Source organism: Cyclopterus lumpus, chromosome 3 (assembly GCF_009769545.1).
Source record: "Cyclopterus lumpus isolate fCycLum1 chromosome 3, fCycLum1.pri, whole genome shotgun sequence".
NCBI lineage: Eukaryota > Metazoa > Chordata > Actinopteri > Perciformes > Cyclopteridae > Cyclopterus > Cyclopterus lumpus.
The window spans coordinates 29507728-29531730 of NC_046968.1; the positions used below are offsets into that span (position 1 = coordinate 29507728).

The 24003-nt window shown below is 48.3% G+C and overlaps 1 protein-coding gene across 10 annotated transcripts in view; it reads right to left on the reverse strand.

The window, feature by feature from the left end:
• Positions 1-23288, reverse strand: part of ppfia1 (PTPRF interacting protein alpha 1) — a 46691-nt gene extending 23403 nt beyond the window's left edge. For 8 of the 10 annotated variants that reach the window (XM_034529700.1, XM_034529696.1, XM_034529703.1 and 5 more), the window contains exons 1-13: positions 18320-18571; positions 8614-8715; positions 8162-8326; positions 7557-7631; positions 5812-5913; positions 4401-4634; positions 3861-4007; positions 3241-3375; positions 1738-1821; positions 1520-1651; positions 837-899; positions 497-579; positions 265-415 (exon numbers count right to left, since the gene is read on the reverse strand). In XM_034529700.1, coding sequence (XP_034385591.1) covers positions 265-415; positions 497-579; positions 837-899; positions 1520-1651; positions 1738-1821; positions 3241-3375; positions 3861-4007; positions 4401-4634; positions 5812-5913; positions 7557-7631; positions 8162-8326; positions 8614-8715; positions 18320-18571 — 1725 coding nt within the window. Of the gene's footprint in view, positions 1-264; positions 416-496; positions 580-836; positions 900-1519; positions 1652-1737; positions 1822-3240; positions 3376-3860; positions 4008-4400; positions 4635-5811; positions 5914-7556; positions 7632-8161; positions 8327-8613; positions 8716-18319; positions 18572-22213; positions 23118-23202 lie in introns of those variants that run through there. The other 2 variants (XM_034529704.1, XM_034529695.1) reach the window with 1 other exon arrangement.
• Positions 23289-24003: the final 715 nt, after the last annotated feature.

Sequence of the window (24003 nt, forward strand, 5' to 3'; positions counted from 1 at the left end):
GTCATCACACAGAACCAAACATCACACAGAAACAGGAGGAAGAAGTCAATAAAAGTATTAAAAAAGAAAAAACAACATTTTAAAGTGATAAAAACAAGCCGTAGTCTGTCTGGTTTATGCTCCTTACGTAGAAACAAGTAAACCAGAAGTAAATCTCAAGGTTAAATGAGTGATCTGGTGAATTCGGTGCAGCGTTAGATCGGCTAACTGCCTGCAGCGTTCTTTAAACTCGGAGGTAAACAAACAAACAGGACAACAGCTCACCTTGGACGGCTCGTCCCTCAGCGCCGCCATCCGGCCCTTCTGAGGCCGCCTCAGCACCAGAGCGCTGCCGTAGTGGTCCGAGTTGCTGTCCATCATCGAGGAAGCCGACACCGGGTACCGGAAGTCTGGAGTGCTGCCCAGCTGAGAGCGTCTGGGGGCGAAATAAACAACGAGTCACAACAGCCAATCAGAAGAGGCTGAAGGCCTGAACTCCAGGTGACAGCCGGCTCACCCGTGGAGCAGGGAGTTGCTCCTGCTCCTCCCCTGCTGCTCCTGCTCCGCCCTCATGGTCTCAATCTGGATCAGGAGCTGCTCCTGCAGGAGGGGGGCATCCACAGACACGGGGTCACAAAGTCTCCCAGTACCAAGCCGTAAGGTTCTCAATGATAACAACAATAAGGTTGTAAAGGTTCTGCCGTCGGTTCTCTATGGGTTCTAGAGCGAGACGTTCATGTGACGAGATGATGAAAACTCAAACGCAATAAAAGATTTAATTTAGTGTTCAAAGAGTTTACAACTTCTAACGAGTGTGTTTGTTTGTCTCCACCACAGAGAAGAGGAACCTCCCTCACCTTCTCATGGTGAGACTCCTCAATCAGCTTCTTGGTGTGCTCCAGTTCTCTGATCAGGGCGTTCTGAGGAGACACAGAAACCAGCTGAATCCTCCTCCTCCTCCTCCTCCTCCTCCCGTCGTCACCACCACCACCACCACCCTCCTCCCGTCACCACCCTCCTCCCCCTCCCGTCACCACCACCCTCCTCCTCCTCCCGTCACCACCCTCCTCATCCTCATCCTCCTCCTCCTCCTCCCCCTCCCCCTCCCCCTCCCCACCACCATCACCCTCCTCCTCCCGTCACCACCACCCTCCTCCTCCTCCTGTCACCACCCTCCTCATCCTCCCCCTCCCCACCACCACCACCCTCCTCCTCCCGTCACCACCACCACCACCACCCTCCTCCTCCTCCTGTCACCACCCTCCTCCTCCTCTTCCTCCTCCCGTCGTCGTCACCACCACCACCACCACCACCCTCCTCCTCCCGTCACCACCACCACCACCACCACCACCCTCCTCCTCCTCTTCTTCCTCCTCCCGTCACCACCCTCCTCCCGTCACCACCCTCCTCCTCCTCCCCCTCCCGTCACCACCCTCCTCCTCCTCCTCCCGTCACCACCCTCCTCCTCCCCCTCCCGTCACCACCCTCCTCCTCCCCCTCCTCCTCCCCTCACCACCCTCCTCCTCCTCCTCCTCCTCACCTTGTCCTCCAGAGCAGACATCCGTTCTTTGAGGTGAAGCTGCAGCCTCTCGTTGGACTCTGAGAGGAGCTTGTCGACCGTCTCCGAGAGGCGCTTGTTGTGCTCCTCGTTCATCTTCTCTCGCTGCCGCGCCTGAACACAAACACGCCGGTTCTTTAAAGTTACATTAAAAGGGTTCTCCTTATTCAGAGCGTCTGGAGGCTCCTCCTCTTCCTCACCCTGAGCAGCTCCTGGTTCTTCTCCTCCAGCTGGGCCTCCAGCTGCCTCAGTCTCTCCTCCACGTTGCCGTGGCGTTCCTCTGCCTGAGATATTAAGATAATACACATTATACATACAAATATCTTTGTGTCTTTATGTAATCCTCTCAGTGACTACGGCAACATGCACTCTAATATCACTTGTTATTCGGCACGTGGTGATTTTGTGAATATAAAATGTTTTGTTTGGATAGTGCGATTAGCTTTTATTTATTTTGTAGCACAACATTTTTTTTAAATATTATGAAAAAAACTGGAAACCAGCAAGTTTTTGGTTCACATGTAAATATCTACATCTGAGAGGTGGAGCCAAGAAAAACCTCAACACAACCGACGGATGCGTGTGCTTTGTGATTACTGCAAAATAAAACTAACAAGTTAAATGACGCATGTTGAGAACTAGAACTGGTAAACATGTATTTCTCTTTCTGAGACACAGCCGGCTCCGGCAGCTACTTCCTGTTTGTGTTCGACACCAAACAAGAAACAAGAAGAGTGTTCTGCGTTTCAGGGAAGAGGACCGTGAAGCTAACGGAGGAACGTGAAGCTAACGGAGGACCGTGAAGCTAACGGAGGAACGTGAACTTGAAGCTAACGGAGGAACGTGGCGCTAACGGAGGAACGTGAAGCTAACGGAGGACCGTGAAGCTAACGGAGGAACGTGACGCTAACGGAGGAACGTGAACTTGAAGCTAACGGAGGAACGTGGCGCTAACGGAGGAACGTGAAGCTAACGGAGGACCGTGAAGCTAACGGAGGACCGTGAAGCTAACGGAGGACCGTGAAGCTAACGGAGGAACTTGAACGTGAAGCTAACGGAGGGCCGTGAAGCTAGAATGAGTCATGACAGATGTCTGCTGGTCCACGACGTCATGGAGCTCACCGACCGACCCGAAGCCGTGACCCAACTCCTCCTCCTGGCTCAGCGAGCCGTCCGACAAGCGCTGTGGGAGATAACGGGCGTGCACACACACATAGGACTGAAGCTAACGGAGGAACGTGAAGCTAACGGAGGACCGTGATGCTAACGGAGGAACGTGAAGCTAACGGAGGAACGTGACGCTAACGGAGGAACGTGACGCTAACGGAGGAACGTGACGCTAACGGAGGAACGTGACGGGGAAGCTAACGGAGGAACATTTCTCAGCTTGACGACAAAGCAGGAGACAAACCTATGAGCAGCAATAAAACAACCAGGGGAGTTATGACACACCAGATGATGTTATGATGGATCAACGAGGAGAAAAGACGGTGAGTCATGACGGTGAGTTTAACTATAAAACAACTATGTGTCCTTATTGTGCGACTTTGGAGGATCTGAACCAAGGCTTTCAAACTCTAAAGTCACACTCCTGTCTCTTGAATAAGAGGATCATTAAGAATAATTCACTCTCATGGATGTCAGGGGAGAGTCCAACCAAAGGTTTGGGGAGTGTTGCTATGAATGAGGACAGGTGCTGGTACCTTTGTGAGGGCCGCCACCCTCTGAGCAAGCTCCGCCTCCACCTCCGGCAGAGTCTCCGCCTTGCGGATGGTCTGCTGCAGCTTCTGCTCTGCCAGCTCCAGCTTCTCCTGGAGCTGCCGGCTTCTGTCCTCCGTCTACAACAAACAAACAAACACAGCGAGTTAGCGAGCGCGTCAAAGACCGTGTGAGACCTCGAGGGAGGGAGGGAGGGAGGGAAGGAGACAGGAAGGGAGGAAGAGAGCATTCATAACGACACAAAGACGGATAAAAACCCAGAAGAAGAGAGACGTCTCCATCTCAGCCAGAACATGTAAAGAAACAAGCCAGTGTGTGTGTGTGTGTGTGTGAATGAATACAGCAGGAATTCATTAGCCGGGGTAGAAGAAGCTGCAGCCTCAATAAATAAATATATATAAATAAATATAGTGTGGTATACAGACAGACAGATTTAGATATATTGCTGTATTACAGGTTTTCCTCATTGAATAAAACAAAAATGTGAATATTCACACTATTGTGAAATACAGCATGTTAGCATGTTAGCATGTGTTCATCTTGAGGACCTTTCCTTCCTCCTCCGGTCCCAACAGACCCTCCGGATCTCTCTTAAAGGGCCCACCTGTCTGTAGAGGGAGTCCTTGTTGGCCACCTCGTTCTCCAGCTTGTCGTTGAGGTCGTGGACGGAGGTGGCCTCCCGCTGAGCGGCCAGGTAGCGCTTCTCCAGGGTGGTGATGCGCTCCTCCATGTCTTCCTTCTGAGCCATCGACTGAAACAAACGTGCATGTTCATGTTCATACCACTTCCTGCTGCGCTACGTTTCAGGGGGATATTCTACATGCAATACAATGTTTACAGTAAATTAAACCACCAAACGGTATACAAATATAGCTATATTATCATCTAAAATACATCTCACATGTTACTGTGTCAATAATAATAATAATAATAATAATAATAATAATAATATGATCATTTATAATGCAACAACTAAAGAGCCCATCTGGATGAAAGTACATCTTCCTGATCTCAGTAGTTCTTCCACCACTGGAATTAATCAATAACACAAACAATAAATGTGTGTAAAACTGTATAAATATCTTACAATCTGCTGCACGGTTACTTGTTTCGTCTGGATACAGATGTCCTTTGATCTCCTTACCTCCCTCAGGTCCCTCTGGAGCCGCGTGTTCACGTCTTCGGACTTGATGAGGTCCTTGCGGGCCGTGTCCAGGTCCTCCTCCAGCTCGTTGATGCGTGAAACCATAGCGGCCAAGCGCTCCTTCATCTGGCCCAGATCGGACGTCTGCCGGTCCACGACGTCCTGGAGCTCACCGACCGACCCGAAGCCGTGACCCAACTCCTCCTCCTGGCTCAGCGAGCCGTCCGACGAGCGCTGTGGGAGATAACGGGCGCTTTTCAGGACGTGCACACACACACACACACAGACGTAGGACTTCTTAGTAATCCAGTATGATAAAACAATCAATTCATCTCGTGTTCACAGCTTGTTCTGCAGTCTGTCTTCGCTCTGTGGACTAAAGTGGTAGTGTTGGTTCTGGTGCCCCCTGTGGACTAAAGTGGTGGTGTTGGTTCTGGTGCCCCCTGTGGACTAAAGTGGTAGTGTTGGTTCTGGTGCCCCCTGTGGACTAAAGTGGTAGTGTTGGTTCTGGTGCCCCCTGTGGACTAAAGTGGTAGTGTTGGTTCTGGTGCCCCCTGTGGACTAAAGTGGTAGTGTTGGTTCTGGTGCCCCTGTGGACTAAAGTGGTAGTGTTGGTTCGTAGTGTGGTTCTGGTGCCCCCCTGTGGACTAAAGTGGTAGTTTTGGTTCTGGTGCCCCCCTGTGGACTAAAGTGGTAGTGTTGGTTCTGGTGCCCCCTGTGGACTAAAGTGGTAGTGTTGGTTCTGGTGCCCCCTGTGGACTAAAGTGGTAGTGTTGGTTCTGGTGCCCCCTGTGGACTAAAGTGGTAGTGTTGGTTCTGGTGCCCCCTGTGGACTAAAGTGGTAGTGTTGGTTCTGGTGCCCCCTGTGGACTAAAGTGGTAGTGTTGGTTCTGGTGCCCCCTGTGGACTAAAGTGGTAGTGTCTCTGAGCACCAGGGTCTCTTTAGAAAACTTCATTTTACTGCAGCAGGGTCTGACAGTCTGCCCCTCTCAGTCCTGGTTCTGGTTCTCCCGGGCCCCCCTTCCCTCCAGCGGGTCCAGCAACAGGTCCGGGGAGACAGACTGCAGAACTGACTGTTTTACAGCCTCCTCCTCCAGTCTGTGCACGTGGAGCCGACGGAGCAGAGCTCATCACTGCCAGACAGGAACACTTCAACCTGTAGAGCTCAGAGTGTGTGTGTGTGTGTGTGTGTGTGTGTGTGTGTGATAAAGGTATGTTTATGTTTCCTTCTGAGACTAAAAAGACCTCACAACTGCACTTCATGAAAGTTCACACTGCTGCTTTATATTTAACGACACATTGAACTATTTTCATCCCGAGTTAGGATTTAATGTCATGAACAGACGTTAAACAGACACAAGGAACAGTGAGCTTGTCTAACACACACACACACACACTGAAGTCACCTCACCTTGCCATTAGTGCTGGGCGTGTTTTCAGAGGTGTGGTTGACCTCGCTGGTTCCATCCGCCAGGCCTCTCTTCTGGCTGCTCTGCTCCCTGAGGTAAGACAACTGGAGGAAACACCACCTCGTTAACCATCAACAATCATCTGGTTCAGCACTGAAGGACTCCTTTTATCACATTTCACTAGAGCAAGTAGAGTGTGTGTGTGTGTGTGTGTGTGTGTGTGTGTGTGTGTGTGTGTGAGAGTGTGTGTGGGGTCCTCGGCTGATTCCCAGGAACAAAAGATGACTGCAGCATGAAGCAGAGAGGAAATCTAGGACACTTCCAGAAGATCCTCCGGCCCTTTTGTCAATCTTAATCCCATTCAATACACAGTGGCCCGGAGACCTCTTAGCATTCGTGTGTGTGTGTGTGTGTGTGTGTGTGTGCATCTCTTCTCTGTAGAGTCAGAACAGGAGAGACCTCTTTAAAAAAGACGTCTTGTTTCTCTCCGTGTGCGTAAAAGTTTCTCGATCTTTGACGTTCAGGTTGATGGATGAGAGTCGGAACATAAACAATAAATAAAAAAGGACCTCCATCACGGTGCCTCTGCTCTTCAGGTCCATGAAGAAACCTTCATGGAAGTAGCACCAGTAGGACCAGTAGCACCAGTAGGACCAGTAGGACCAGTAGCACCAGTAGCACCAGTAGCACCAGTAGGACCAGTAGGACCAGTAGCACCAGTAGCACCAGTAGGACCAGTAGGACCAGCAGCACCAGTAGCACCAGTAGCACCAGTAGCACCAGTAGGACCAGTAGGACCAGCAGCACCAGTAGCACCAGTAGCACCAGTAGCACCAGTAGGACCAGTAGCACCAGTAGCACCAGTAGCACCAGTAGGACCAGTAGCACCAGTAGGACCAGTAGGACCAGTAGCACCAGTAGGACCAGTAGCACCAGTAGCACCAGTAGGACCAGTAGGACCAGTAGCACCAGTAGCACCAGTAGCACCAGTAGGACCAGTAGGACCAGTAGCACCAGTAGGACCAGTAGCACCAGTAGCACCAGTAGGACCAGTAGCACCAGTAGGACCAGTAGGACCAGTAGCACCAGTAGGACCAGTAGCACCAGTAGCACCAGTAGCACCAGTAGGACCAGTAGGACCAGTAGCACCAGTAGCACCAGTAGGACCAGTAGCACCAGTAGGACCAGTAGCACCAGTAGCACCAGTAGCACCAGTAGGACCAGTAGCACCAGTAGCACCAGTAGCACCAGTAGCACCAGTAGGACCAGTAGCACCAGTAGGACCAGTAGGACCAGTAGGACCAGTAGCACCAGTAGGACCAGTAGGACCAGTAGGACCAGTAGCACCAGTAGCACCAGTAGGACCAGTAGGACCAGTAGGACCAGTAGCACCAGTAGGACCAGTAGGACCAGTAGGACCAGTAGGACCAGTAGGACCAGTAGCACCAGTAGCACCAGTAGCACCAGTAGGACCAGTAGGACCAGTAGGACCAGTAGCACCAGTAGCACCAGTAGCACCAGTAGGACCAGTAGGACCAGTAGGACCAGTAGCACCAGTAGGACCAGTAGGACCAGTAGCACCAGTAGGACCAGTAGGACCAGTAGGACCAGTAGGACCAGTAGGACCAGTAGGACCAGTAGGACCAGGAGGATGAAGACGACCTTTACATTCCTGGTCAATGCACGGCATTATGGATGTTTATGTACCTAAAGGTTATTATTGGATGGAGTAAAGAGGTTCTCTCACTTCTTTGTGTGAGATGGTGAGCTGCTCCTCCAACGCGCTGCATCTTTCCAAGGCGACGCGTAGTCGCTCCCTCACCTGCAGAAACCAGGAGACACACACACACACACACGTCACACACACACCTGAGTCACACCCACACACACCTGAGTCACACACACACACCTGAGTCACACACACACCTGAGTCACACACACACACACCTGAGTCTCACACACACACACACACACACCTGAGTCACACACACCTGAGTCACACACACACACACACACACCTGAGTCACACACACACACACACCTGAGTCACACACACCTGAGTCATACACACACACACACACCTGAGTCACACACACCTGAGTCACACACACACACACCTGAGTCACACACACACACCTGAGTCACACACACACCTGAGTCACACACACACACACCTGAGTCTCACACACACACACACACACACCTGAGTCACACACACACCTGAGTCACACACACACACACACACACCTGAGTCACACACACACACACACCTGAGTCACACACACCTGAGTCACACACACACACACACCTGAGTCACACACACCTGAGTCATACACACACACACACACACACCTTCTCGTCGAGGGCCTTGTGGTGCTCGAAGAGGGACTTGAGGGCTTTGAGGACCTCCACTTCACTGGAGACCCCGGCCGGGGACTGGGCCTGCCTCTTCACCACAGTCATCCTCAGGCTGCGCTCGTGGCGAGACACCAGGCACTCCAGGTGCTCCAACAGGAGCTGCACGGGCGAGAAGGTCCGCAGGTTAGAAACCCCTCAGCGCCCACGTGCACACTCCCATGACGGAGCTCCTCTGTGTGTGAACCCTGATTAACACCCCTGAAGCTGAAGATGGTGTATTATGGGCACGTGTCAGAATGTATTCCAGGGATTGAGCCACGTGCACCGCCCACAACGTGTGACGAGGGTTACAGGATAGCGTCGTTATGACAACCAGCCAAAACAGACTGGAGGGCCTCAATGTGTGACCCTTGTTTGATGCAGTGTGTGTGTGTGTGCAGACTAACCCGTGTGTTGTTCCTCTCCGCCTTCAGCTCTGCGATCTCCTCCTCCTTCTCCAGGAGATGCTCCCGGCACACGTTCACCTCCTTCGTCAGCGCAGCAAACTCCTAGAATAGAAGCGTCCAGGAGGAGGAGCAGGTGTTCACAACTGTGAAGCTTTTACTGCACGAGACGCCAGGTGAGGAGAAACCTTACTGGTCGTTCCTTCACCTCCACAAACAAACCTTTGAGCTTTCTGCAAGCTATAAAGTTACAACATGAATACAGATTCATAAAAATGCATTCAATAAGCATTACAATATACATTTCATCGATATATATCAGTCGACCAGCCCGTCAATATATCACCAGCTCTAATCTCATCCTCTCGTAGAGGAGGTCTCGGCAATATATATCTATCAATAACGCCGTACTTACGTCTACGTATTTTGTGTGTTGATGGAGCTACTATGTTAGCGTAGCACCGTTCGAGCTGCTAACTACGTTAGCGTAGCGCCGATCGAGCCCCGACTCTCTTGAGAAGAGAACCGACAAAACATGAATTCAGACTTTAAGTTAAATTACAGATACATCATTTGTGTTGTGTTCATACAGCTGTAGGCAACCGATAACAACGAATACGACCTGATGCAACAATAAACGATCAGACCCCGTGAGTAACGAGCGGCTGGCGTACGACATCAACACCTCAAGACAGAGGAAACAGAGATGTGACGTGAAGGAGGAAGACGTGAGGAACGTGAGGACATCATCAACACCTCAAGACAGAGGAAACAGAGATGTGACGTGAAGAGAGGAAGACGTGAGGAACGTGAGGACATCATCAACACCTCAAGACAGAGGAAACAGAGATGTGACGTGAAGGAGGAAGACGTGAGGAACGTGAGGACATCATCAACACCTCAAGACAGAGGAAACAGAGATGTGACGTGAAGAGAGGAAGACGTGAGGAACGTGAGGACATCATCAACACCTCAAGACAGAGGAAACAGAGATGTGACGTGAAGGAGGAAGACGTGAGGAACGTGAGGACATCATCAACACCTCAAGACAGAGGAAACAGAGATGTGACGTGAAGAGAGGAAGACGTGAGGAACGTGAGGACATCATCAACACCTCAAGACAGAGGAAACAGAGATGTGACGTGAAGGAGGAGAAGACGTGAGGAACGTGAGGACATCATCAACACCTCAAGACAGAGGAAACAGAGATGTGACGTGAAGAGAGGAAGACGTGAGGAACGTGAGGACATCATCAACACCTCAAGACAGAGGAAACAGAGATGTGACGTGAAGAGAGGAAGACGTGAGGAACGTGAGGACATCATCAACACCTCAAGACAGAGGAAACAGAGATGTGACGTGAAGAGAGGAAGACGTGAGGAACGTGAGGACATCATCAACACCTCAAGACAGAGGAAACAGAGATGTGACGTGAAGGAGGAGAAGACGTGAGGAACGTGAGGACATCATCAACACCTCAAGACAGAGGAAACAGAGATGTGACGTGAAGAGAGGAAGACGTGAGGAACGTGAGGACATCATCAACACCTCAAGACAGAGGAAACAGAGATGTGACGTGAAGGAGAGGAAGACGTGAGGAACGTGAGGACATCATCAACACCTCAAGACAGAGGAAACAGAGATGTGACGTGAAGGAGGAGAAGACGTGAGGAACGTGAGGACATCATCAACACCTCAAGACAGAGATGTGACGTGAAGGAGAGGAAGACATGAGGAACGTGAGGACATCATCAACACCTCAAGACAGAGGAAACAGATGTGACGTGAAGAGAGGAAGACGTGAGGAACGTGAGGACATCATCAACACCTCAAGACAGAGATGTGACGTGAAGGAGGAGACGTGAGGAACGTGAGGACATCATCAACACCTCAAGACAGAGGAAACAGAGATGTGACGTGAAGGAGAGGAAGACGTGAGGAACGTGAGGACATCATCAACACCTCAAGACAGAGATGTGACGTGAAGGAGAGGAAGACATGAGGAACGTGAGGACATCATCAACACCTCAAGACAGAGGAAACAGAGATGTGACGTGAAGGAGGAGAAGACGTGAGGAACGTGAGGACATCATCAACACCTCAAGACAGAGGAAACAGAGATGTGACGGGAAGGAGGAGAAGACGGGAGGAACGTGAGGACATCATCAACACCTCAAGACAGAGGAAACAGAGATGTGACGTGAAGGAGGAGAAGACGTGAGGAACGTGAGGACATCATCAACACCTCAAGACAGAGGAAACAGAGATGTGACGTGAAGGAGGAGAAGACGTGAGGAACGTGAGGACATCATCAACACCTCAAGACAGAGGAAACAGAGATGTGACGTGAAGAGAGAAAGACGTGAGGAACGTGAGGACATCATCAACACCTCAAGACAGAGGAAACAGAGATGTGACGTGAAGGAGAGGAAGACGTGAGGAACGTGAGGACATCATCAACACCTCAAGACAGAGATGTGACGTGAAGGAGAGGAAGACATGAGGAACGTGAGGACATCATCAACACCTCAAGACAGAGATGTGACGTGAAGGAGGAGAAGACATGAGGAACGTGAGGACATCATCAACACCTCAAGACAGAGGAAACAGAGATGTGACGTGAAGGAGAGGAAGACGTGAGGAACGTGAGGACATCATCAACACCTCAAGACAGAGGAAACAGAGATGTGACGTGAAGAGAGGAAGACGTGAGGAACGTGAGGACATCATCAACACCTCAAGACAGAGATGTGACGTGAAGGAGGAGACGTGAGGAACGTGAGGACATCATCAACACCTCAAGACAGAGGAAACAGAGATGTGACGTGAAGAGAGGAAGACGTGAGGAACGTGAGGACATCATCAACACCTCAAGACAGAGGAAACAGAGATGTGACGTGAAGAGAGGAAGACGTGAGGAACGTGAGGACATCATCAACACCTCAAGACAGAGGAAACAGAGATGTGACGTGAAGAGAGGAAGACGTGAGGAACGTGAGGACATCATCAACACCTCAAGACAGAGGAAACAGAGATGTGACGTGAAGAGAGGAAGACGTGAGGAACGTGAGGACATCATCAACACCTCAAGACAGAGGAAACAGAGATGTGACGTGAAGAGAGGAAGACGTGAGGAACGTGAGGACATCATCAACACCTCAAGACAGAGGAAACAGAGATGTGACGTGAAGGAGGAGAAGACGTGAGGAACGTGAGGACATCATCAACACCTCAAGACAGAGGAAACAGAGATGTGACGTGAAGGAGGTGAAGACGTGAGGAACGTGAGGACATCATCAACACCTCAAGACAGAGGAAACAGAGATGTGACGTGAAGAGAGAAAGACGTGAGGAACGTGAGGACATCATCAACACCTCAAGACAGAGGAAACAGAGATGTGACGTGAAGGAGGAGAAGACGTGAGGAACGTGAGGACATCATCAACACCTCAAGACAGAGGAAACAGAGATGTGACGTGAAGGAGGAGAAGACGTGAGGAACGTGAGGACATCATCAACACCTCAAGACAGAGGAAACAGAGATGTGACGTGAAGAGAGAAAGACGTGAGGAACGTGAGGACATCATCAACACCTCAAGACAGAGGAAACAGAGATGTGACGTGAAGGAGGAGAAGACGTGAGGAACGTGAGGACATCATCAACACCTCAAGACAGAGGAAACAGAGATGTGACGTGAAGGAGAGGAAGACGTGAGGAACGTGAGGACATCATCAACACCTCAAGACAGAGATGTGACGTGAAGGAGAGGAAGACATGAGGAACGTGAGGACATCATCAACACCTCAAGACAGAGATGTGACGTGAAGGAGGAGAAGACATGAGGAACGTGAGGACATCATCAACACCTCAAGACAGAGGAAACAGAGATGTGACGTGAAGGAGAGGAAGACGCGAGGAACGTGAGGACATCATCAACACCTCAAGACAGAGGAAACAGAGATGTGACGTGAAGGAGAGGAAGACGTGAGGAACGTGAGGACATCATCAACACCTCAAGACAGAGATGTGACGTGAAGGAGGAGACGTGAGGAACGTGAGGACATCATCAACACCTCAAGACAGAGGAAACAGAGATGTGACGTGAAGAGAGGAAGACGTGAGGAACGTGAGGACATCATCAACACCTCAAGACAGAGGAAACAGAGATGTGACGTGAAGAGAGGAAGACGTGAGGAACGTGAGGACATCATCAACACCTCAAGACAGAGGAAACAGAGATGTGACGTGAAGAGAGGAAGACGTGAGGAACGTGAGGACATCATCAACACCTCAAGACAGAGGAAACAGAGATGTGACGTGAAGAGAGGAAGACGTGAGGAACGTGAGGACATCATCAACACCTCAAGACAGAGGAAACAGAGATGTGACGTGAAGGAGGAGAAGACGTGAGGAACGTGAGGACATCATCAACACCTCAAGACAGAGGAAACAGAGATGTGACGTGAAGGAGGAGAAGACGTGAGGAACGTGAGGACATCATCAACACCTCAAGACAGAGGAAACAGAGATGTGACGTGAAGAGAGAAAGACGTGAGGAACGTGAGGACATCATCAACACCTCAAGACAGAGGAAACAGAGATGTGACGTGAAGGAGAGGAAGACGTGAGGAACGTGAGGACATCATCAACACCTCAAGACAGAGGAAACAGAGATGTGACGTGAAGGAGAGGAAGACGTGAGGAACGTGAGGACATCATCAACACCTCAAGACAGAGATGTGACGTGAAGGAGGAGACGTGAGGAACGTGAGGACATCATCAACACCTCAAGACAGAGATGTGACGTGAAGGAGGAGACGTGAGGAACGTGAGGACATCATCAACACCTCAAGACAGATGTGACGTGAAGGAGAGGACATGAGGAACGTGAGGAAGCAACACTGACGAGAACCTGAGGAAGATCTCTCTCATTACATGCATGGTTGGACCTAAAGATTGTTTTGCTCTGCAAGAACTAGCGTAGGCACCCTGTGAGTGGCGAGGCCTTCTTGCTGCGTTTGAGTGTGTGTGTGTGTGTGTGTGTGTGTGTGTGTGTGTGGACGGGGGAGGGGGTTGCTGGAACCGATCGTTCTTTTCAGTCACTACCACAAGCATTCTCTCGCCTCGAAGCTTTTTCAGCGACTGGCACAGATTCCTGTTCACAAAAAAAAAAAAAAAAAAAGGGGGGGGGTGGGGGTAAGAGGGAGCTTGCCATTGGCTACGACCAAGGCCTCTACTCCGTTGCTAGCCAATGAGTGGCCAGGAGAGGCGGGCCCAGGGGGTAATTACAGAGTGGCTTACTTCCTACATTCCAGAGCAGACGCTGAGGTCGAGTTGTACAGCAAGCAGAAGATTTCTGCCTCTAAATCCATTTATGGATCTTTCCCCTGAACTCATCATCATATTGATTGATGAATCCAGCCTCAAGATTATACCTCTGCTTTTATTTGTTACGCTAGATAATCTTATTTATTATTAATATATATATATATATATATATATATATATATATATATATATATATATATATATATATATATATATATATATATATTTGTAATAACTTCACAGATTTGTTTTTACAAATCTGCTACTTTTGTAATTTATTTAAGTATTATATTATAAATAAGTAGAAAAAGAGAACACCTGGACCTTTGAGATAGATGGATAAAGATAGAGAGGAGAGGCTGGACAACACGTGGAGCCTCCATCTTTTTCCAACTTCTTTTTTATGATTGACGTCATCATAACTGAGTTCTCTACATCCAGAAAGGAGCAGAACTTTTATCTTACAGATCAAGTCAAATAAGACGGGAACATCAAGACGTCTGAAGTGTTAATTAGTTGTATGATAAATGTGTAGCAGGTAAATGTGCAGATGGACCAGTCATAAGCTTGTTGACATGTGAAGGACGAGCTGGTCCGGACTGAGCTGAGCTCAGACCAGGAGAGGGATTAGAGGTGTGGTGGTGGTGGTGGGGGGGGGGTTACACACCAATGTGTGCCAACCTATTAAAGGAACAGCGTACCAAAGCTTTCCAGGGATGTGACGGCGCTCTGCCCGCGGGTGAAGAATCAGAGTTGTTCATGTGTAATAATGAAAATAAGAGCGTTGGCGTAACGCTTCCTGAATGCAGCGTGCACACGTTATAACATGTTGAGAAGCAACGTTCATATGCCTTTAGATCTGCAGTGTGTGGTGAACCACGTGGCTGGTGAGCTGCTCAGGACCCAAAGGACGCCCGGTGTTCAAGAGGAGCCCGTTCAGGATTTGGGGTTCTTGGAGGATGTGCCATCGACCCGACACGGCCCCTCCTCCATAACCACTTAAGAGCTTATGGCGCGTGCTGCAATGTGACACCGGGCAGAGGCATCTGTTCTCCTGGAGGAGGGCTCAACAGCCAATTAGACTACAATGGCTGCTGTTCCCCCTTTAGTTAACGACATCACCACGGGGCTCCTGGAGAGTCTGGAGGGCCGTCTGGTTATAGGATCACCGTGAACCTCCACCGGTTGACCACTCACGTCACCACAGGTTCTCAAATGTTATGTTGAAATATGCAAATGAGGCGTCATCTCATCCACTATGAGCACATCTTTATACATGGACAGATATGTGAGAGTTGGACAAAGCCAGGTTCAAATGCTTGTTAAATTGATGAGTGCACGTTTGTGTATTTAACAGAAATAACTTCCTTCATGTACAGTCCAACACATTCATCAGCTCCCATGAATCTCTTGTTACGGGGAGGCAGGTTTCTCCTTGTTGCAGACCACCTGCAGAGCCCATCTCTACAGGCTGGACGCTCTCCTCTTGGGGAACAACAGACGCCTGATGTTCACGGGTCCCGATGAGAGCTCCGAAGACGGCGACCACGTCTTTCAAGTGTTCCCTCAAATGCAACCCAAAGAACCCAGTGCAGGTTCAAGGACGGCTCGTGGAGGATCCCGGCCTTCCCGTGAGTTTCCTTTGAGCTGCTCATTCAGATCACTTTGGCAACAGGCAGCACTCTGTCACTCTCACGTCACCGAGAACAAGTGGCTCTTTGTCTCAAGTCAAGCCGCTGTGCCAAGGACCAGGATGTAGACTTTGCTCAGCAATGCACGTTAACTGATGACATCACAGCAGGATTTCATTTGGGGGGCGGGGCACCAAACATAAACCTATTCTAGTCCTCAGTTTATGGTTCCAGACCCCCAACAAGCTGCTGGTCCAACGCCACACAGACAGACCACAGCAACAGGACACCCAGCAGGGTGACACGCAGACAGAAGGGGTCTATAAGGTGTGTTTGAAGGATATAAAGATTAGCTTCTCCCTTTTTTAAAAGTATAAAGTGTAAAAGGTGAACCACCTCATCGCCTGGAAAGACAGAAGACTTATATTAAAGAACACCGTTTAATAGAACAGGTTTATTACGTAGAAACGTGCATCTCCTTTTAAACTCCCACCGACGAGCTCCAAATCCACTAAACCACTAAACCAGCCTGAAGATGAAGAACGTCCGAGACTCCCGGGAGCAAAGACGGACAGCTGTCACCATGGCCAGAGCGGATCGGTGATTGGTGGCCGGCCTTAAATTGGGGGCGGGACTTTGCGAAGGTTCAATAGCACCCAAAGGCTTTAGCCCTCCTGAGACGCATGAGGAAAGGTCCTCAACAGGACGTCAATGAACCTCCTGCTCAGACGATTCTTCATCTCAATCACACCGAATTGATTATCCAACAAATAATGGACCTTTGGTTTGAGGTCACCTGCTTGCGGCCTCGAGCGTCTCCAAACGGAAGAAAAAGACAGAAGAACGTGTGAAACCACACAAACGAGGCAACGAGCATTTAGCCGCCGACTACGACTTCTCTCTTTTTACTGCCTCGGTCTTCACAGCAGTGGTTGAAAACAGCTGGAAAAACACACACATGCTTCAAAGCAAAACTATTAAAAGACAGAATTGGCCTAAAACATGTGGGTCCTAAAAACTTCTACCAGTGCACATTCAAACTGGTCCACGCTGTGGGAGCGTCCCACCAGTCTGAGCCCCACCAGTGGAAAACAAACCAGCACCACTGAAGGAGCCGTTGACGTGTGAGCAAGCGGTCCTGGAATGTTTGTGCATTCCAGGGAAGGGTTCTCTCCCCAGGAGGGAGGGAACCGGGAGAACATTGCACCTCATCTCTCACCTCCTCCCCTTCAGGTTAGGAAGCATCTCAACGCCGTCGTCAGGCTTCCTTTTGCTTTATACTTACGTGAGCGATTGATAAATAAATACCGCCACCATTCGGTCTACGACGCAAACAGACAGTTTAAAATGTGGACGCGTTCAATGACCAAAAACATGCAACACTTTACGGTTTTTAACGCAGCTTTTTGGTCCTGAATCGCTGCGTTTTGTTTTAAATAAATCAGACATGTGAAGTCACCATGTAATTAATCAATTAGGAGGAATTAAGTGATTGTAAGTTTACGAGCACGGCTGCAGTGAAAACCAACCACGTTGGCGTGTTGACGCCCGTCTTCTTTATTTCTTCTTTTTTTTTTTTTAACAGCTGGATTTTCGTGCCTTCCGGATACGGATCCCTGAGCAACGTGCACGAGCACGAAGATACAGACCAGAGTCGATTCATGGGAACTCATTACACTTTAATGCTGGCTGAAGGAGTGACATCTACAATCCTGATAAACAACAACAAAGAAAACTGGAATAACTTTAGGCATGTGGTCCAAAAACATTTTCAAACTGGTTCAAACTTTATCCAAAAGGTTAAATATTCAAAGGAGTACAGCCTTTATGTATTTAGCCTGAATACATCATTTATCAACTGTATATACAGTTATTGATTTGACAGGTCGGAGATCTGCTAACAAATACGTTTGTCGTTTTTTAAATGTCGATCCGTGAAATATTAAACAATAAGTGTTCTGCAGGAATGAGTCTTAAAACCTTAAAATGATCAGAGTCAATGTTTTAAATAAAGTCTGTTTAACAGCAGCTGAAGAGAGTTTTATGATGTATAAAACAGGTCAGTGAACGCCCCACAGGTGAATCTAAAAGAGCCGAGTAGACTAGAACTCAAAGGCAACACGAGCTTTACTTTGACGCGCCGAGCGTCTGGATGAACTTTTCCTGGCTGCACAGCTAAACACTGAAGATACCCAGCATGTCACCTTTACGCCCCGGACGCATGCACATACAGCACTTAACCCATCACCGGCCTCTTATGCATCATTAAAAACGGGAAACCTAATCCTTTTGTTTTACATATAAGACCTCGCAGGGTGGAAACACGAGTCCTGCAAGCAGACGGACAGCCGGGATCCGATCCACATTATGTGATGGTAGAAGCACGGCTATGACAATCTCATTACTGGAAGGGGCTTATTGCATATGAATTATATACAGAGAGGGGCATTAAGCTATCTGATAAGACACACACACACACACGTTCCACTTCAATAGGATTACAATGCACTCTTTACTTTGTGTCAAACGCATTATGAACGTTCACGACACAAACTTGAAAAGTATTTTTAGACATTGTTTTCGTTTATAAGCGTCTTTTGCAACGTTCACGCCGAGTGTCCGAGCTACCGCGCCGCTTCAGAGTCCCCTTAATGTCCCCGGTTAGCGAGCGACTACCGGTGGTTAAGTCGACGTGCGAACCGAATCTCCATCATCTCACTGTAAATGACACATAACCACGTCCCCTCACCTGTGGTAAAGCGGTGTTGAGTTGTCGCTGCAGCGAGTCCCTCTCGTGGCTGACTTCGTGCAGTTTGCCCTGAGTGGAGCCCAGGTTCTCCTGCGACTCCCTCAGAGTCTCCAGCAGACGATCCCTCTCCTCCAGCATGGACACCATCAGAGACTCGAAGTGACCCTCGGAGTCCGACTGCAGCGGGGAGCCAGAGCCCCGCCGCCCCGCCCCCTCGGCCTCACTGATGGTGGGCATCACCTCGCACATCATCTACAGGCGGAGACGTTGTGATCATTGAGCAACATGTCAGTGTGAAGGCAACACACATCTTCTTTGTGAACAACGTATGTTACGGAAATGTAGTTTCAGTGCATTGAGAACCACAAGCAACATGTTACAGCAACACGTTACACGTCACAGAGACACGTCACAGCAACACGTTACACGTCACAGAGACACGTCACAGAGACACGTCACAGCAACACGTTACAGAGACACGTCACAGAGACATGTTACACGTCACAGACACGTCACAGAGACACGTCACAGAGACACGTCACAGCAACACGTTACACGTCACTGAGACACGTTACACGTCACCGAGACACGTCACAGAGACATGTTACACGTCACAGAGACATGTTACACGTCACAGACACGTCACACGTCACTGAGACACGTTACACGTCACAGAGACATGTTACACGTCACAGAGACATGTCACTGAGACACGTTACACGTCACAGAGACACGTTACACGTCACGGAGACACGTCACAGAGACACGTTACAGGTCACAGAGACACGTCACAGAGACACGTCACACGTCACAGAGACACGTTACACGTCACTGAGACACGTCACGTTACACGTCACAGAGACACGTCACAGAGACACGTTACACGTCACAGAGACACGTCACAGAGACATGTTACACGTCACAGACACGTCACTGAGACACGTTACACGTCACAGAGACACGTTACGGAGACATGTCACAGAGACACGTTACGGAGACACGTCACACGTCACAGAGACACGTTACACGTCACAGAGACACGTCACAGAGACACGTCACAGAGACACGTCACTGAGACACGTCACATTACACGTTACAGCGACACATCACAGAGACACGTCACAGAGACACGTCACAGAGACACGTCACACGTCACAGAGACACGTCACTGAGACACGTTACACGTCACAGAGACACGTTACACGTCACAGAGACACGTCACAGAGACACGTTACACGTCACTGAGACACGTCACACGTCACAGAGACACGTTACACGTCACTGAGACACGTCACAGAGACACGTCACAGAGACACGTCACAGAGACACGTCAGAGACACGTTACAGCGACATGTTACACGTAACAGAGACACGTCACTGAGACATGTTACACGTAACAGAGACACGTCACTGAGACACGTTACACGTCACAGAGACACGTCACAGAGACATGTTACACGTCACAGACACGTCACAGAGACACGTCACTGAGACACGTCACAGAGACACGTTACACGTCACAGAGACACGTCACAGAGACACGTCACACGTCACAGAGACACGTTACACGTCACTGAGACACGTCACGTTACACGTCACAGAGACACGTCACAGAGACACGTCACAGAGACACGTTACACGTCACAGAGACACGTCACAGAGACATGTTACACGTCACAGACACGTCACAGAGACATGTCACAGAGACATGTCACAGAGACACGTTACGGAGACACGTCACACGTCACAGAGACACGTCACCGAGACACGTCACAGAGACACGTCACGTTACAGCGACACGTCACAGAGACACGTCACAGAGACACGTCACTGAGACACGTTACACGTCACAGAGACACGTTACACGTCACAGAGACACGTCACAGAGACACGTTACACGTCACTGAGACACGTCACAGAGACACGTTACACGTCACTGAGACACGTCACAGAGACACGTCACAGAGACATGTTACAGCGACACGTCACAGAGACACGTTACACGTCACAGAGACACGTTACACGTCACAGAGACACGTTACACGTCACAGAGACACGTCACAGAGACACGTCACAGAGACACGTTACACGTCACAGAGACACGTTACACGTCACAGAGACACGTCACAGAGACACGTCACAGAGACACGTTACAGAGACACGTTACACGTCACTGAGACACGTCACAGAGACACGTCACAGAGACACGTCACAGAGACACGTTACACGTCACTGAGACACGTCACAGAGACACGTCACACATCACAGAGACACGTTACACGTCACTGAGACACGTCACGTTACACGTCACAGAGACATGTTACAGCGACACGTCACAGAGACACGTCACAGAGACATGTTACACGTAACAGAGACACGTCACTGAGACACGTTACACGTCACGGAGACACGTCACAGAGACACGTTACACGTCACGGAGACACGTCACTGAGACACGTTACACGTCACAGAGACATGTTACACGTAACAGAGACACGTCACTGAGACACGTCACACGTCACAGACACGTCACAGAGACACGTCACAGCAACACGTTACACGTCACAGAGACACGTCACAGAGACACGTTACACGTCACAGCAACATGTTACAGCGACATGTCACAGCAACACATTACATGTTACAGCAACATGTCACAGCAACACGTCACAGCAACTCGGTCTAAAAAGACCGTGTGCCAGGTCATCTCCTAATTTATGCTCAGTATTCCATCACAGTGCACGTCTATTGGACTCACTACCCCCCTTATTACCCCCAACGGCTCCCATTGATTCTACGCCTCAAAAGAAAAAACATTGAACACAAGCAAGTGTTAAAAGACGGGACTAAATGATCTTGTGGGAAACAAAGTTAAACCGTTACTCAAAATGATAAATATATTTGAATATATGAAGCTCAACAGGCAGTCAGAAACACTGGAGCCCAACTGTAGGTGGTTTTAAATGTTACGGTCTAAAGTAGACCCCCCCCTCGTGACAGATTTGAGATAACTCAGAAGACAGAGGACACATTTTAAAAGCCCCGTGGTGAATCAATCAGCATCGACCACAATGACAGTTTGTGGATGAAGCAGAATCAGCTGATTGTTACTAACTGGTGGGGGGGTTGGTCACACAGCATCCATGGGAGTGACAGATTGTGGTGAACTAGAAATAATAATGATGGTAAAGATGACAGAAGCAGAAGGTTTTGACTTCACATGGCAAAGATAATTAATTAATGCACGTTACTAACTCTTTGTACTTTCTCTTCTCACAGGTTTACATGGATCTTAGTTTGATCTTAGCCCACACTGCCTGCTACCATCATCATAATTATTAGTATTGCCAATGCAATTACTGCTTTTATTATCGTTCTACTGTATCCATTTATCATCATCCTACTACTTGTACTGATTTCACTTTATATACACACATAAACCCCCCCCCCCATTGTCTTTATTATTTAATTTTAATTGTTACCATGCTTGCTGCTGCTAAACACTACTACTCTCAATATATTAAACATGTCAGTCCAATGCATTGAATGTGTTGTAACTTTGTTATGTGTCCATTCTGGTCACGTGACATCTAGATCACTTCTGTCCATCCTGATAGAGGGATCCTCCTCTGTTGCTCTCCTGGAGTTTTTTTTTTGGGGGGGGGGGTTCCTGTTCAGGGTCAGAGGTCAGAGGATGTGCATGTGTACAGATTGTAAAGCCCACTGAGGAGAGTTTGTGATTTGTGACTATGGGCCACACAAAATAAATTAAATTGAGCGGCATGTGAAATTATAATGAGCATTTTGCAAAAAGAAAAGTCGTCAAATCGACTTGTGCATAGTTTGGCCAATCGACACACAGCACAACAAGTAACTCTTAATGCATGAACTCACCTTTCAACCGTCCTCGTTGTAATCCACCTTGTTTTATGACGACATAAAACGTCCACAGGACGCCCTCGAAAACGTCAAAATACTCAGAATATGAACTCAATGAGATAGAAATGTATAAAATAATATAAAGTGTAGTTTCCTAAAGGCCTCAGAGAGGAGGGGGGTAAGGAGGTGGGGGGGGGGGGGTCGCGTTAAATAAGCTGCTGCTCTAGATTTTGGAAGAAAAGCGTCAAAAACAAACGTCCATCCTCTCCGATGGCAGCACGTGACGGCAGGTGAGCGTGGTGACGTAGCATCGCGTTCTTTGAGGTTTACGTGAGCGAGCTAGTTAGCTAACGGCAGCTACTAGCCAGCTAAGCTAGCGAGCTAGCAGCTAGCTTCGGACTAACTTAGTGTTCTATTCCGTTTAAACGTAGACATTTCTCATCAATATCTGGGTTAATCACGTTATCGAACCAACACTGACGCTATTAAATGTGACCTGTGGGTTGTTATAGAGTGATTGATCTGTTAATAAAAGTATTAAGTTAATAAAACTAACGTTAGCTTCTCTCCTCTCGGTAAACTTCAAGCTAGCGTCGAACGTTAGCGACGTTTACATCTTTCTTTTTTTTGAATAAAAAATAAAAAAACGTTATATTCCGTTTCGTTTCCGTCTCTCGGGGTTTCCTCCGGTTTTAAACAAACAAACAAAAAATGAAAAAAAAAAAAAAAAAAAAGAGGCTCCTGTTCGGTTCCGGTTCTTCCTCCGTCGCCTCTGAGATCCAGCTCGGCAGTCAGGAGTCCTGTGGAGCGGACCTTAGCCTGGTAGTCCGGGGGGAGGCGAGGGAAGAGCTAACGTTAGCCTGGTAGTCCGGGGGGAGGCGAGGGAACAGCGAGCGTGCAGTTCCTGTAGAGGCCCTCCCTTAAATATAAACGGATACCAATTATTAACTGAAAGCACAATTTTTCTAAAATATAAATCACTATTTTTTTTTGGAGTGACTTACATTCATTCAGCTGTTGCAGATGAAATTGCTGATAAAACAATCCGATCTGATGTTAGGCACACAATAAATATAATAGTTGCGCCACCTTGTGGTGTATCAACGGAATGAGACTTTATTGACTTTTCAGAATATACAGTATCGTAATGCTTTACCAGATTAATACAATTGCACTTATACTCAGTTAAGGTGTGACAACATTGTAATTATTTATTTTAATTTAATTATTATTTTTTTAATATCACTCAATTCCTTTTGCTAGTTTTTGTTCCAGAGATGTGAAGTAATGTAGTCCAAAGGTCATTTATTAGGGCTGGTTTCAGGTGAAAAATAATTAATTGATGTTCTTTATATTTAGTAATGAAAAAATGCATACAAAAATTAATTTAATTTATTGACAATGTGGAGAAGACTTTAAAACATGTATAACCCTGGATTGGAAAATAAAATCTATGAAGAATTATGTTTTTAAAAGTTTTTGGTTCAACTTTATTTTTTCAGTAAGCACGACACAAAGCCAGTTAATACTCGACACTAGAAAAGTTTACGACTTTATAGTGTCACATTTTTTAGGGCTATTCAAATACCCAAATCTATAATTAAATAAATATCTTTTTTATGATTCTTAAAATTACCACAGGTTGAACAGAACATTAATTAATCAACTATGTCGATGAGTGAAGTTTACAAAAAGCACGCAAAATGCTTCACTTCCAGTTTCTCAAATGTGGCATTTTTCTGTTTTTTTCTGTTTTGAATCAAAGTCAAGTAAACATCTTTGGATCTCGGGCCGCTGATCAGACG